Raw genomic sequence first — 14,080 nt, 5'->3', positions numbered from 1 at the left:
GACCTTTGCAGGTCTGGATTATATACTCGAGTGAAGAAGCCTGCTCAAATGACTTAGAGGCGGTGACTTCAATAAACGCATGACTCGTCTTAATTACATCGGTAGTTGGTTTTTTGGACGAACTAATACCATCCACCATGTCCCTTTTCAGTTTCTTTGTTTTATTGGAATGTTGAAGGATACCATCATAACTCAACCCTCAACTGGGAATTCTATTGGGGTCAGGAACAATACAATTTTTATTATAAGGAAAATATTGGTTCAAAAATTGATAGTCAAAATCATTTACTGCAATAGTTTGATGCTTGAAGAATTCCAACGTGTACGAGGTACGCTCAAGAAAAGATGTTTTTCTTCCCAGTCATTTAAAGCAGTGTGGATCGAAACCCTAGACAACAAATCCGGAATTATGATACAGTACTATATAATTTTACGCTGTGGATGAGTCTTTTAAAACTTAGAAGGGGCTACAATAAAATTGAACATGCTATCGATACAGCAGGAGTCCCATTTCGACATTCCGAAAATCGGTTTTACCTCTTCGAGTCCAAGGCCCTGCAGCTTGTTCAAAGAATGATTTTCAACATCGGATCCAAATATCCATTCAATCAACTCCTAAAGGAAACTCACTAGATCTCCACAAGCGTTCAAAGCTGGAATATGCAACTAGAACCAAACTGCACCAGAGACTATTGTATCTCCCAGTTCATGTGCCAAAGCTACGGTCCCCTGCATCTCCAACTCCGGGAATTATAAACCTGAAAAAGCTCAAACAATGTGACCGTAAACAAAGAGGTCACTGCTTGCGAGGCTTCTTAAGCTAAAATCGAACTACAGTTCTCTAAAGTAATTACCCTTTATCATTTACAGTGGGGTCAATATTTCCAGCATATACATGAAGCCTGAGAAACAGCAAAAGTCAGCAACCTGACAAATGACAGCAGTTACATTGCCTATTAACCAACCTTATCAAGCCATGTCATTACCCAGGAAATTTCTCGCTGAGTTTCTGAAGTGCAGGAGGAGCAGCAACTGCAGATACCTGAAAGGCATAATGTACCACATTGACCATGAAAATCTGCTGCAAGTTTGGATGAGGATGCATGGCTAAGCAAACAAAGAATCTTCCAATTCGACAACCCATGAAGAGTGCTTCTTCATCTGCTTACCACTTTAATTTGCTTATTGTCAACACCACGTTCCTTTATCAAGTTAAGAGCTGCAACTATTGTGCCACCTGTAATTTTTACACAGACAGGTTAGTGGAGAAGCCTGTACTCTAAATGCATAAAGCAAGGCCAGGAGATTAGACTGACCACTAGAATTAGTGCAGCAGAAGTGTAAGGCAAATTATAGTTATCTATCTCCATGTGCAAAGGATAGTGAAATGGCAATGAAACTAACAAAGAACATTGTGTATGCTAGCATGGCCGTCCATAGCAGTTCTGGATTAATTACTGTTTGGACAGAGGATCGACGGTCACATTCTTTAAGAAGCAGGAGAGGAACAGTATTAAAAGCACCATGTCATGTGTTCTGCTCTTAGATGAAGATACATGTACTTAAAATTAACCTAGGCAAAAATTTACACCATGACAAGAATATTTCACTCCTCAAACAGAACATTTAATGAAATACACTATGTTAACCACAGCATATCAAGACCTGAATACCAGGTAGGGATAAGTTCAGCACTTTTTTAACTCCAGAATAAAGTAGCAATAGCCATCCTGGAGCAGCTAGGCGACAAAGAAAAATAAAAGACAATGGATGTCAAAATTGAGGTTCTTAGGCACATCAAAAAAGAGCTTTCACTTGGGCTTAACCATAGTTTTCTGAAAAAGCAAATAGGGATGGCAAACCTGATCAGACATTACATGTTGAAACAACCACATTTAACAATGAAACACTATCCCCACTAGTAGGGAACTTTTTTTTTCCTCCCCCTTTAGGTAGCAGTTAATACACTTATGATTGCTACAATCAAACGATCAAGGAAATTCTAACGCATGACATGGTAAGCACACATAGTAAAGTTCAATCAACAATTTAAATAATTTTCAATACAGCAGTGAGTGATCATAATTATCAAATTGTAAGTTACATTTGAGGAAAACTAGGGAGAAAAAAGCCGTAGAGTCAGAATCCAAGCTGCCTTTCCCACAATGAATCAAACTTTCTTTATTCCTTGTTGAATGTACATCATAGACATAAATCGTGTTACATGAACCATCTCCACGTGTATAGTTAGAAGAAGTTGTTTTTCCAATTATTCCTTCAAAACCCCCAATTCCCCCCCCCCCAACCCAAAAAAAAAGGAACTAATAAAAGACACCATTATAAGCACGAGGTAGAAATTATTGACACCTGGACATGGCCAATGAAACCAGTTATATCATCTAAAGCAGTACAACGATGACAATGTTCACGATGAACAACTTAGATTCCATATGGATTTAACAAATCTGTCATGCACAGTTCCCGGCTACAATAACTAAAAGGATATTTGATGCACTGGTATGACAACTGTGCTTCAAAAATCGAGAAAATACCATTCATGAACTTCAGGGCCTTATCAATAGGTTTCATATAGAGGATGATACAAAGTAACCAACAAACTGAATTTCGTAAGAGTTAAGAGAGTTAAAAGACTGTTCTGCAATCCAAATTGTAGTCTTCCCACAAATCTATCCAATCGAAACAATCTATTCTAAAGACTGTTCTGCAATCCAAATTATAGTCTTCCCATAAATCTATCCAATCCAAACAATCTAATCTTAGTTTTGAAGGCTCAAACCTCAAAAAGTGGACAGCAAGCAAATATATAGAGCTGTTTGTGCTACAATGAAACTCAAAGGTCCAACATTTTCTCAAGAGTGGTTATTTGGAAATCAGAATATTCAAACATAGGATCTATGACAAATACTTGAGAACCAAATTGATTTTGTTGAGCAAGATAATAAGCATTTGAATCAAACCAAAATCATAACTACCTGTTGCAAGCATAGGATCTACGACAAATACTCGAGAACCTTCGGGAAATCTGTCAGGCAACCTGGGAAAATGGACATCAACTTTGTCAGGACTTGCACCACCAGCACAGTGGCAATTATACAAGTAAAGAATCCAGAAAATCCAAACTGAAAAGCAAGATACCATTAATGCATTAGTGCCAGCCGTAAGAGACAAAAAATTGAAAAGATGAAGAAAAAATCCCCAAGACTTTGTCATGGAATCCTTACTTGTTTAAGTATACAGTCGGCTGAAGCGTTTCTTCATTTCTGCTAATCCCTTAGTTTGCAAGTGAAAGTAAGACTGATTAAACAACAAAAAAGCTCAAGTTCCATAACAATGTAAAGATCAACTAAAAGTCAAAACTTTGAAAAAGGACATTTTGTAACTCCGAAATGGTCATTTACAAAAAACCAATAGACAAGTGATATTTATTAACAAAGTTCACTGTCAGAACACTTAAAAAATCTAAATGCACTAAAAATTTTTTGATCAAATTTTTCTATGACCCAATATAAACAAAAGTTAGTCAGAACACTGTATTTGATGAGTTAGACACTGAACAGTTTGGATGCCAGTCCTTACCCAGATGATATGTTTTGCTTGCCGGCAAAATTGATGATGCATGTTCAGCTAGGGCAAGGCCAGCCCTCAAGATGGGAACAACCTGCAAGAGAGATGAAGGGAGAAAGGTCAAACAAAAAAAGTAACATGTTGAGTTTCCAATTGCAACAAATGAGGCAGAATGCTACTATAAAAATTTTCTGGATTTGTCTTGATAACATGACTGTTCAAATAGATGACAAGATATAACACAGCAAAGAAAGAGAATGATGCAGAAGCTAGGAAACTAATGTACTAACCGCTACAGGTTCCCTGGGGTCTATAAATTCAACAGTTGCAACACCTAGTGGTGACTGTATCTCCCCGGAAATAGTTGGCTGGCAGTAGTTAGACAACAGAACTGTAAGTCATCATACCAGAAGAATGAAAAAGAGAACTCTCAGATTAGCTACAAGATATTGAGGAAACAGATTAAATTAATATAAACAGCTCTCCCAGCTACGGGAGGTGGTCCTCTTGAGATGTAACTTGAGCATCAAACCTTCCAAACTATAAATACCATAAATATTACTGCATTCAGAAGCATGTTCGCAACAAAAAGCAAGAGATAACGTGTGAATATTAGCTGCTGACCAGCCAGTCCCTTGAAGCTTCATACATGAGCAACCTCCCCAACTCAGCCATGGCACTCTCTACACAAACAAAATCAGAGTAAAACTAGGAAGCATTACTTTGACATGGTGAACCCAATTAAATCTTGTAAGAAAAGCAGTGAACACTCAAAAGCTCAGTGAATGTGACCAGTTATGTTAGTGGACACACCAGCACATCAGCACAGTACGTGAAGTCAATCAATCTTGAAATATGGCTGCAATGACATTAGTACTGCCGGCTCACAGGTAAACAGGATAAATGCAGCACCTCCATTGTAATTGAAATAGAACAACACATATCCATGGAAATGGAAATATATTACAAACCAGCAGACAGAAAAAATAATCCAGAAGTGAGCTTACTAAAGATTGGAGTTGGTGTATCCTCATTCCGCAGAACTGAAACCCAATGTTTTATCAGTGGATGGGGCGGAACAAACACCTATATCAAATTACTCAAAAGATCGTCGAAATCATCATCAGCAAGCACAACATCAATTAAGACCTTCTCTAGATATCAATAAAAGACAAACAATCAAGATACTACTAGCATTACCAGTATTTCTTTTTTAACCACATTTAAACTCTATCGGCAATGCAATCAAAATAGTACTCAAAAGATGTCCGGGAAAAAAATACAGATTTAATGAATGAATAAAATACAAACCAGCATCCTCTCTTGAGAGATGGATTTCTGCTCCGGCGTCGTTTGGCAGTCCATTGTTAAAGCCCTCCGCCGTCGTCTGCTTAAGGGAAAAACCTGCTAGCATTCAGGAATAAATGAAGGGGTTTTAAATTATATAAGAAGAGGTTTACGAAGAAAGAAGAAAAGAGGTGAGCAAGCATCAGTAAATGAGATCCTCTCATCATACCGTAATCGTAGCGCTAATAATACTTTGATTTTTTAAATGGTAAAGCGAAGGAGAAGAGGAGTGTAACGAATTGGGTGAGAGGAGGTGTAGCTGATGATACGGTGGAGAGGAGGAGGAGGGGGAGGCACAGGGCGGGCAGCGGAGGAGCGGGGAATAGTAGTAGTTATAAATGGGAACGGCCATTCGGGGAAGCCAAGCTATGGTATACTGAGGAGTAGTAGGGTGATTAGAGTTACGGTGTGTGCCGGACTCGTGGTGGTCATGAGCAGCTTTTTCGGGGCTGCCCCGAGATACTCGGATGATACTGTGGGGGCGCCCCCATTCCAGCTCCGCTTTATTCGTGCTTCGGCCCTTTCTCTTACTGTTATATTACACCTTCACCCCCAAACAGCTCCTTCTTCTGGTTTTTAATTCCTAAGCCAATGAGATTTAAGCGACAGTCCGGAGTTTTAATACAAAATGAGCGTGTTTGTATTTGTAATTTCGAGTATTATTCAAAATATTATTTGTTGATTTTTGTTGACTTTCTAGCTAACAAAAAATGGTTTCGATTATTTTGAAATATTGTTTGGTTTTCAAATAATAATTTTAATTAACAGTACCACATTAGGATCCAAATAAATCAAATTAAATCTTGGAGGTCAATATCTATCTATGAAGTAAAAAGCTTTGACTGGGGTGAAAAAAATAAAAAAAAAATACAAAGTTGAAGACTTTATATAATTGCACTCAAGTCCTTCCCCAGTTGTTTGTGTAGCGCTCAATGATCGCAAATTAGCTGCAGCATCCACTAATAGGGTGTTTTGACAAAAAAAAAAAAAAAATATTCACTAATAGGATATGTACAAGTCAAGTCAAGCTCGAGTAGTGAGGTAAAACAACTAAGTTTGAGATCGAATTCGGACTCGTTGAACTTTAGAATTCGAACTCGAGCTCGAATTTGATATCAATTTACGTTACTCGAACTCAAATTTAATTAAATTTAATCAATTCAAATCAAACTCAATCGAGCTTATTCGATTTCAATCAAACCCAATCAAGTTCACGTAATAAAAATTAATATTTTATATATAATTTTAAATAAAAAATATTATTGACATTTCACAATAATAAAAATTAAAATATATATTATAAAAAGTTTAATTAAACTCGTCGAGCATTCGAGTGCAATCTATTGAAGTTCGAGCTCAACTTGATGCTTCTATCAAGCAGTTCGAACTCGAGCTCGAACTTGGTCAAAACTCCAGCATCAGCCCTATCCACTAATCCTCTTTTTATTTTTTTACCCTTCCACCCTTCTTCTCACCCTTCCTATTCCCAATTAATTGTCACACTAAGGATTAGAAAATTCCAAACCTGACAAGACAACGGTGATTAGAGCTTTCTCCTAATGCGTGGACTAACCCCAGTGACCAGCTTTCTCCTAATTTGCTGTTGTTGAACAATTGTGCCCCAAACTTTCACGTAATTAATGACGGAATGATGGAAGAACAAGGTGCAGATTTAGCATATGCACGACACAATCACTAGGGTGCCAGGAACCACATCGAATAGACGCGCATCTCATTGCCCTTTACCAAATCCATTTCATTTCAACATCAAAACATATACCTTCACACAACTTAGTTGGCAATTAAACCTTATCTAGGAAATCACAAAAAGAAGAATCCATCAAAGTATACTTTAAAAAGAACAGTAACTATTTCTGATTTCAAAATTCAAACACCACCATAGCCACCGTCGCAACTAGAGCCACCGTCGCAGTCGAAGCAGCCGCTAGCTGTGTCTCCCGGTGGCCTAGGTTTGGTGTTAAGACAACAGCACACGAGTCCCACCAATAGCATGAATCCCGACGCTGAGGCTAATGCTTGTATCCATGGCCAACTCAAGCAGTATCCCATCTCTCTCTTAGTGCAGGATTCTGCCGAACGTACCTTCCCCCTCCACTTTTCTTATCATCATCTTATACAATCAATTGCCAATTTGCCACAATCGTTGGGTGGTTGTTCATTGCCTGCTCCGAATCTATGCCCGCCAACACACACACACACACACATATATATATGCTAGTATATCAAAAGTATCCTACTCCAGACTGTGGATGGTGATAAATATTTGTATCAAGAAAACAATACAAGGGGACTTGGAGAGGGAAAGCATCCAGTGGTGTCATTTATAGCAAGGCATTGCAGGCAACACGGGATCGAAATCATTTGGGGATGAACTGTGGGGCACGTGACCTTAGCTAGAAAGAAGTCGATGAAACATGGGCCAGACTGTGAAATTTAGCAGCTGCGGTAATGGAAATCGAAGCACCTGAAAATCATATAGAATTTCTACTTTTCTGGATTCGTGCTTTTTCGCTATCAAGCTTGAGAACGCTACGTGCCCAGCTTTTCTACTTCCTTTTATCATCATTATAACTTGGACACATCGAAAAAGCGAACTTTACTGTTGTAGCGGATTCCTCGCTATAAAGAAATTCGGCAGATCTGATAATGGTTTATTCGTAAACCATACATGCACCTTGATTTGAGGTTACATGAATCCTAAGACATGATATATCGTCGGACGAAGGCTAAGGGACCAGAAAATGTGGCCCGCGGTAAAGATGAAATCCAAATAGAGTGACGTGTACTGTTACTTTCAGTGGGTTTTTACAAGCTGAAAGCGAAACATGCAAGCAAAAACCATCCCTGGATTTCCTTTTCCCACGGCCACGCCAATGGCCATTGGCACGCCAGCTAAGGGTCCCAAGAATCTGCCCTTATTTCAATTGCGTTAAGATGTTTACGGAGTAATAAATATGTGAAATTACCTTAGATTTTGGATGTGTGTATTTATTATTTACAGTTGAAAGTTAAAATGTTTATGGAGCTCAACAATGAAACTATTGGAGTTGGCCCAACTTTACATAGAATTCTCTCCACTTTCAAATTCAAAAAAAACATATTAAAATCGGCCAAATATTAGAAAAGTCTCTTAAAATTTTCTCCGCTATCAAATTAAAAATTTGAGTCCTGAATTTGATAGTTGGAGCTGGAATGGGTGTAGAAAAGAATGATAAGTTAAAAATGTCGAAGAAAAAAAAACTCAAAAAGGAGTGACAAGTATTGTATTTATTAACTCAACAAATCAAAAGGTTTCGTTATTGCAGCGAAGCTATACTTGACAGGCTGGCATACAACGGATGCTCATTATGTCCAGCATTTTAGCTTAAAGGGGTGCTTTTCTAGGCAGATTTACCACGCTCGGCTTTGCTACGTCGTTTTGGAATTGGGGTTAGCCCAGCCACCCGCCGTCTCGAGAGAGAATATGGAACTAAAGAGTAGACGTCCTCATGGAGGGCAGCAGACATGGTGGCATGGATTCCGAAGCACCAGAACTATGTAACAAAGTCGAAATAAACTTTTCATCCAGAACCGACCACAGCAGTCATAAGATCTGGGAGATCACAGACGATTGAATGCAGTTATATGTTCATTAAAGTCCAAATATTCACGCCCCCTTTCTAAGGCAAGTAATCTCTCATCACTGCAACAATCAATTAAATTATCCGTAATACCAGAATTACTGAACAAAACGAAGTAATTATCCATAATACCAGAATTACTGAACAAAACTAAGTGTGCTCGACAATTTTACCAATACGAAGTACTGGCAGTCCGGCAGATTACAGAGCAACAAGGCATTACATGTGCACAGCATTGACGTAAACCGTTATGTTTCTTAACAGATTCCTACTAACTGGATGATTGGAAATAGAGCACCCTAGAAAATCGAGAATAGATTTCACCAAAGCATTCCAAGGATTCTGCAGTAAATTTTGCACATAGATCGCCAAAGATTTCTTAATGTCCTATCATCGATTAAGCAGCCTCTTCAGCTAGATGATTTATAGAAAGATATACAACTTGCAACATCTGCCAAAGAGTTACATCAGAATCCAGCTGCCATGTTGCAGAAAACGATCAGGCGTAGCACCAAGAATAGCAACCAACCCCACAAGTAGGAACAACGAAGCTTTATCTTCACCAATGACATAAAGCCCCTAAACAGAAAACATAGACATATATCACAGAGTAGAAAAGAACAAAATACTAAGGAGAACGATCCTCAAACTATACAGAAGACATGAAAACTAGGCACATAAGAATCAGAATAGCATACAATTCAAAACCCAACCATAATCATCACTTGTCAGATTTGCAGAGCCACTATTAGGCCATTAAACACAGCCAAAAGCTTACAGATGCAAGAAAGAATACTTCTATTCTGTTCAAAGCTTTGGAATCGTGGTCACAAGGCAAAGAACAATTCTTACCCAATTAGATTAACTTTCCCTAATCATACATTTGAAGGATGAGCAAATTGACTTCGCCCATAAATGCAAATTAATATAGATAACTTTGTTTCAGTTCCATATTGTTTGTGGAATTCGTTCAACACTTTTCACAATCGAAGAGTAAACCTTGACAAGTAAAAAACCATGCTAAATGAGAACATTATGGCCATAAATCCATATACAGCAACAATACATTCAGCTGACTTTGGAATATCCAATAGATCCATGTTAGGTTACCCAAGCTTATGCAACATTCACAGGAAATGTAAAATCAATTTACCAGATAAAGATAGTAAAAGGCATAAAAACATCAATCTGTGTCACTCTGTAATCAGAAAAATCAAATTAACACTGAAAACTGATATACAACTGCAATGACTATAAGGAATAATTCTCAGGGGACAAGGTAATGTTATTACCGTCCAGTAAATTTCAAAAAGCTACAGCTCACTGTAATTCCGCCAAACCGCACGAAATTCCTCGCGGAATGTGTTTAGACGAGCTTTCAAATTGGGTGTCCTGAAGCTTGCATGAAGGACAGTGGCTGACAAATGATAGTAGCAACAACATGAAAATCAGTACAATGGCCACAGTAAGTTAAAAAATGAAAGGAAAAAGGAAATAGAATTTTACGATTTTACCAAGAAGGCCAATAGCAAAAGCCCATAACAGAGTTAAGATGCCACAAGAAACAAACCAAAGGATGAAACTCACTGCACAAGGGCAAATCCGAATTATTAGAATGTCAATCACACAAAGGCAAACCCGCAAAGATGGGAGACAGATACAGAAGGGGAGCGGTTGCCCATGAGCTTTCTCATACCAGTTGAAAACACCAATACAAACACCCAGCGTGGCCGCCCACATATATGAATTGTTCTCTTCGCTGATGGGCGTCCTCTGATAACAGGCCTGGAGATTACAGATAATTTAAACAAAGTACAGAGTGGTTACAATTATAGGAGGACACATGCACAGGTTGCACATATAGATTCATGCACAAATACAGGCAACATACTTACGTCAGGGGAGGCCTCATTTTTGCAGCTAAATGAGGAGAAAACTGTCTCACAGTTCTTGTAATCTTTTCACTAAAAGTACCTGCAAAGCTGTACAACAATCCCAAAAAACATAAAAAGTCAATGATGCAAAAATGTTTGTCAACAGGCTCGCAAAGAGAGAAATACGAAATGATAACTAAAAAACAGTTATTTTACGCATGCGCTGCTCAATATTTCAACCCTCTGGATTTAATATCCCCTTTGAAGCTCAAACTATATGCATATCTAAGAACAATAGATTTAGGCAGATTCTTGTTTTCCAAACATTTTTGTTAACCTTATTATTCACTATTCAACCTTCTTTTTTCCCCTTGGAAAGGCTACTGATAATCTCGAAAATGAGCAAAGGTAGAGAATCCTCTACATACATACAATGTAAAAACATACCTGTCATTCAGAAAAGCGATGCTTAGAGCAGTCAACAATGCAGCAACAATAGCAAGTGGCCTCCTAAGAAATCCCAAACCTGCAAATGCACATACGTATTGTAGTGAGTACCCATGGAAACACACGCACAGAAGTAGAATTAGCAAGCCACCTATAGAAACACACGCCTATAGAAACACGCACAGAAGTAGAATTAGCAAGCCACTAAGTGGTTTTAACCATAGCCCCACTCAGAAGGAAAAAATAGTGATAGTTTCCATCTCTTACCAAGAATGACAGTGATCATTATAAAGTAATTCGTCCTATAGCTGCAAAACAAGGCAAAAACCAAAAAAGTAAATGAGCAGAATGTCTCTTCAAATCAAATAAGGCCAGCATCGAACAAGCACCTGTACATGTTCTTTATCTAATTCAGTCATAATACAATAGCCAATTAATACTCAAAATTTTTCTTCTCTCCGTAGAATCTAGCTCACTGGCACTCAATAGTTCGATAATTCTCTGAGTTTTAATTAATTAGGATTATTTCTGCTTCAAATAAATAATTCAGAAGATCGTATGCAGGACATGTTGCAACGAGATTCAGCCGAGGATAAGACAAAAATTTTGCAATTAATCACCATATTCATTCAAATTAACAACTCAAATGGCGAAATGATTTATCCGAATTAGTCTTATGGACTAATACGTTACGATTAATATCCTGTTATGACTCGAGAAAAGAACCATACTAGTAGAGATTGCACTTGAGGCGACTGTTCCATTTGGAGTACGATCGGGGGACAGTAAACCTAGAGAAGAATTCTGAGGGCGGCCGCGGCGGAGATGACCAGTCGACCTCACGCAGAGCTTCGATCAGATCCTCTGCGGTTACGTTTCCCCAGTCCATTTGGCTTTGATCGAAGACGTGATGATGATTCAATCGAAAACTGTTTGCTCGAAACCCTAGAACTACAAAATATATGTATCTAACTCGGGCCTAGGAACAACAAACAGTTTATGTCTTGGGAGATTTCGTAACTGTGGGTTTGGAATAAACAAGGATGCTTCGTTGAAAGAAAGGAGACGAATCTGTGAACTTGTCCTTTTTTTCCCCTCTCTTCGTTTTTGGGTTTTCTTTGTGGAGGAAAAAAAGGTGGTTTTAAGGCGGAGGATGGCAAAGGAGCCGTCAGCCGTCAACCGTCAAAACAATGGCAAAAACTAGAAAATGTCTGAGCCCGGGTTCGAGCCGGGGGCCTATATTCCGTGAGACTAGTGTGATGACCAACTACAGCACCCAAACATGGGAAGTGAGAACGTTTTCACGGCATTTGCAGTCACTCCACACCACAGGACTTAGAAAAGCTTGAGCGTGCAAATTCTTGATTAGAAAAGCTTGAGTCACTCCACACCACAGGATAGTGGGTTATTTTTTCAGATATATTTGCTTATATCACCGTTATAATATTCAATATAATTTTTTATCTTTTTAATTATTTTTTTATCTCACATACATCATATCATAAAAAATGTTACAGTAAAAATATCTCAAATAATTTACAATCCAAACAAATACAACCCAATCTTTTTATTTTGATTGCATTATAAATATTACTGCTTTTTGCACACTCATGTATGTGTAATAAAGAGATGTATAATATTTATGATAAATGAATTTTTTATTACCAAAGCAAATTTAATCTCTTAAACTTCTTTCACATAACAATCGTTATAATTTTTAATGTTAGTTATGTTGAAAGTAAATAGTTAAAGTAAAGCATGTTTTCAAGACACCTGACTATAAAGTTTTGGTAGTTAAAATAAAATTAGTTTTACAAGGGTAAAATTGAAAGTTCAAAAAATGACAGATAGTATTTACACCAAATCTTCCTCCCATCCCCTTATACATTGTATAGGTTTTTTTTTAGGGAAAATCGTCCAAAACGTCCCTCACATTTTGTAAAATAACTTTTTTCGTCCCTCACTTTTAAAAGTGTAATTTTATGTCCCTTACATATTCACATCGATCAAATTTAGTCCCTAACTAGGTTTCCGGTCATTTTTTGGCCGGAATCCATCATGTGCAAGGCACGTGATCATTTTTTAAGGGTGAATTTTGTCAAATTATATTTTACATAATTTGATCTATAGTCCTCCACATTTTATAAAATAAATTTTTCCGTCCCTCACATTTCACAAAATGAATTTCTCTATCCCTCACATTTCAAAAAATGAATTTTTCATTTCTCACTAATTATGTGTGTGAATACATTTTTTTTTAAACCAGGGGCGGAGCCAGAAAAAAATCTTAGTGGGGGCACAAATAATACTAAAATTTTTTATCTACTCATTTTTTAATTTTTTGAGCAAAAAATAAATAAATTTACTAACAAGTACAATTGATATGTATATTCCATGAAAAATATAAAAAGACAAACTCAAAATTATTAATCTAATAATAATTTTATTTAAAAAACAAACTAAACTATTTGCAATTGTTCACGACAAGTTTTCATATTTTGATAACGGTTTACAACTTTTTTATTTTCAACTTCACGAAATATATTTTTCTTAATATAAGTAACTAAACAACCATTTTCAGTGGGGACAACCAAAAGCCAGAAGAGGAAAGGAAAATTGGGGAATAGGGACAAAGGAAGTAAATGATTAATGATGATTGGATGAAATAATAAAAAGAAATAGTAGTTAGTTGAGTGTGGAAGAAGAGGAATCGTGGGTTGTGAAGTGAAATGGGGGACCACAGGAGTAAAGGGAACTTGGGGAGTGGGAACAAAAAATAATGACTAATATAATTGATATTTGGCCCTTAGAGGAGGAAAGTGAATGATATAAATTTTGTGGCCCATTCTTTCAAATTTTTTTAAAAAAAATTTAGGGGCACCATTAAAATTGTATCAAAATTATAGGAGTATTATAGGAATTTAAGGGAGGCAGTGGGGGCCTGTGCCCCCAGTGCCCCCACTTTAAATCCGCCCCTGTTTTAAACACATGTATATGTCTATTTGATTTTGCTTAATAATAATAGCATAAACACATGTATGTAATTGGATCCAACTTGTGGGCTATCTTCTCTTTTTGTATGATTTTGACTAATATTTACCAATAGAATCTTAATTTGCATATTCTTACTGTATTTTGACCGAAAATAACTTTATTGGCCAATTTGACAATGAATGCAAGATTTTT

General features: G+C 37.3%; 2 protein-coding genes across 6 annotated transcripts; both read right to left on the bottom strand.

The window, feature by feature from the left end:
- Positions 1-330: 330 nt before the first annotated feature.
- Positions 331-5,590, bottom strand: LOC113692138 (uracil phosphoribosyltransferase). Of its 5 annotated transcripts, XR_011815633.1 has the most exons (13): positions 5,102-5,585; positions 4,897-4,992; positions 4,593-4,671; positions 4,210-4,268; positions 3,876-3,953; positions 3,598-3,679; positions 3,243-3,291; positions 2,994-3,055; positions 1,170-1,237; positions 987-1,042; positions 855-902; positions 631-758; positions 331-555 (listed from the first exon to the last, which is right to left on the bottom strand). XR_011815633.1 is itself a non-coding variant. In XM_072051949.1 (12 exons), exons 1-12 carry the CDS (start codon positions 5,282-5,284, stop codon positions 707-709), a joined length of 894 nt encoding a protein of 297 aa, XP_071908050.1. In that variant the 5' UTR covers positions 5,285-5,590; the 3' UTR covers positions 331-706. The 5 variants fall into 5 exon arrangements, 4 of the variants coding, with proteins under 4 accessions (XP_071908050.1, XP_027066309.1, XP_071908051.1 ...); XM_072051949.1 differs by having other exon boundaries at positions 331-758; positions 4,210-4,293; positions 4,593-4,628; positions 5,102-5,590; XM_027210508.2 differs by having other exon boundaries at positions 331-758; positions 5,102-5,583.
- Positions 5,591-8,671: 3,081 nt separating this feature from the next.
- LOC113694033 (PRA1 family protein A1) lies at positions 8,672-12,202 on the bottom strand. Its single transcript, XM_027212884.2, has 8 exons — positions 11,626-12,202; positions 11,162-11,202; positions 10,895-10,973; positions 10,469-10,555; positions 10,270-10,358; positions 10,088-10,159; positions 9,866-9,990; positions 8,672-9,152 (listed from the first exon to the last, which is right to left on the bottom strand). The coding sequence occupies exons 1-7, from the start codon at positions 11,781-11,783 to the stop codon at positions 9,887-9,889; spliced, it is 630 nt and encodes a 209-aa protein (XP_027068685.1). The 5' UTR covers positions 11,784-12,202; the 3' UTR covers positions 8,672-9,152; positions 9,866-9,886.
- Positions 12,203-14,080: the final 1,878 nt, after the last annotated feature.

The sequence above is a fragment of the Coffea arabica genome, chromosome 6c (assembly GCF_036785885.1).
Source record: "Coffea arabica cultivar ET-39 chromosome 6c, Coffea Arabica ET-39 HiFi, whole genome shotgun sequence".
In the NCBI taxonomy this organism is placed as follows: Eukaryota; Viridiplantae; Streptophyta; class Magnoliopsida; order Gentianales; family Rubiaceae; genus Coffea; species Coffea arabica.
This window is presented reverse-complemented; position numbering and strand designations above follow the sequence as displayed.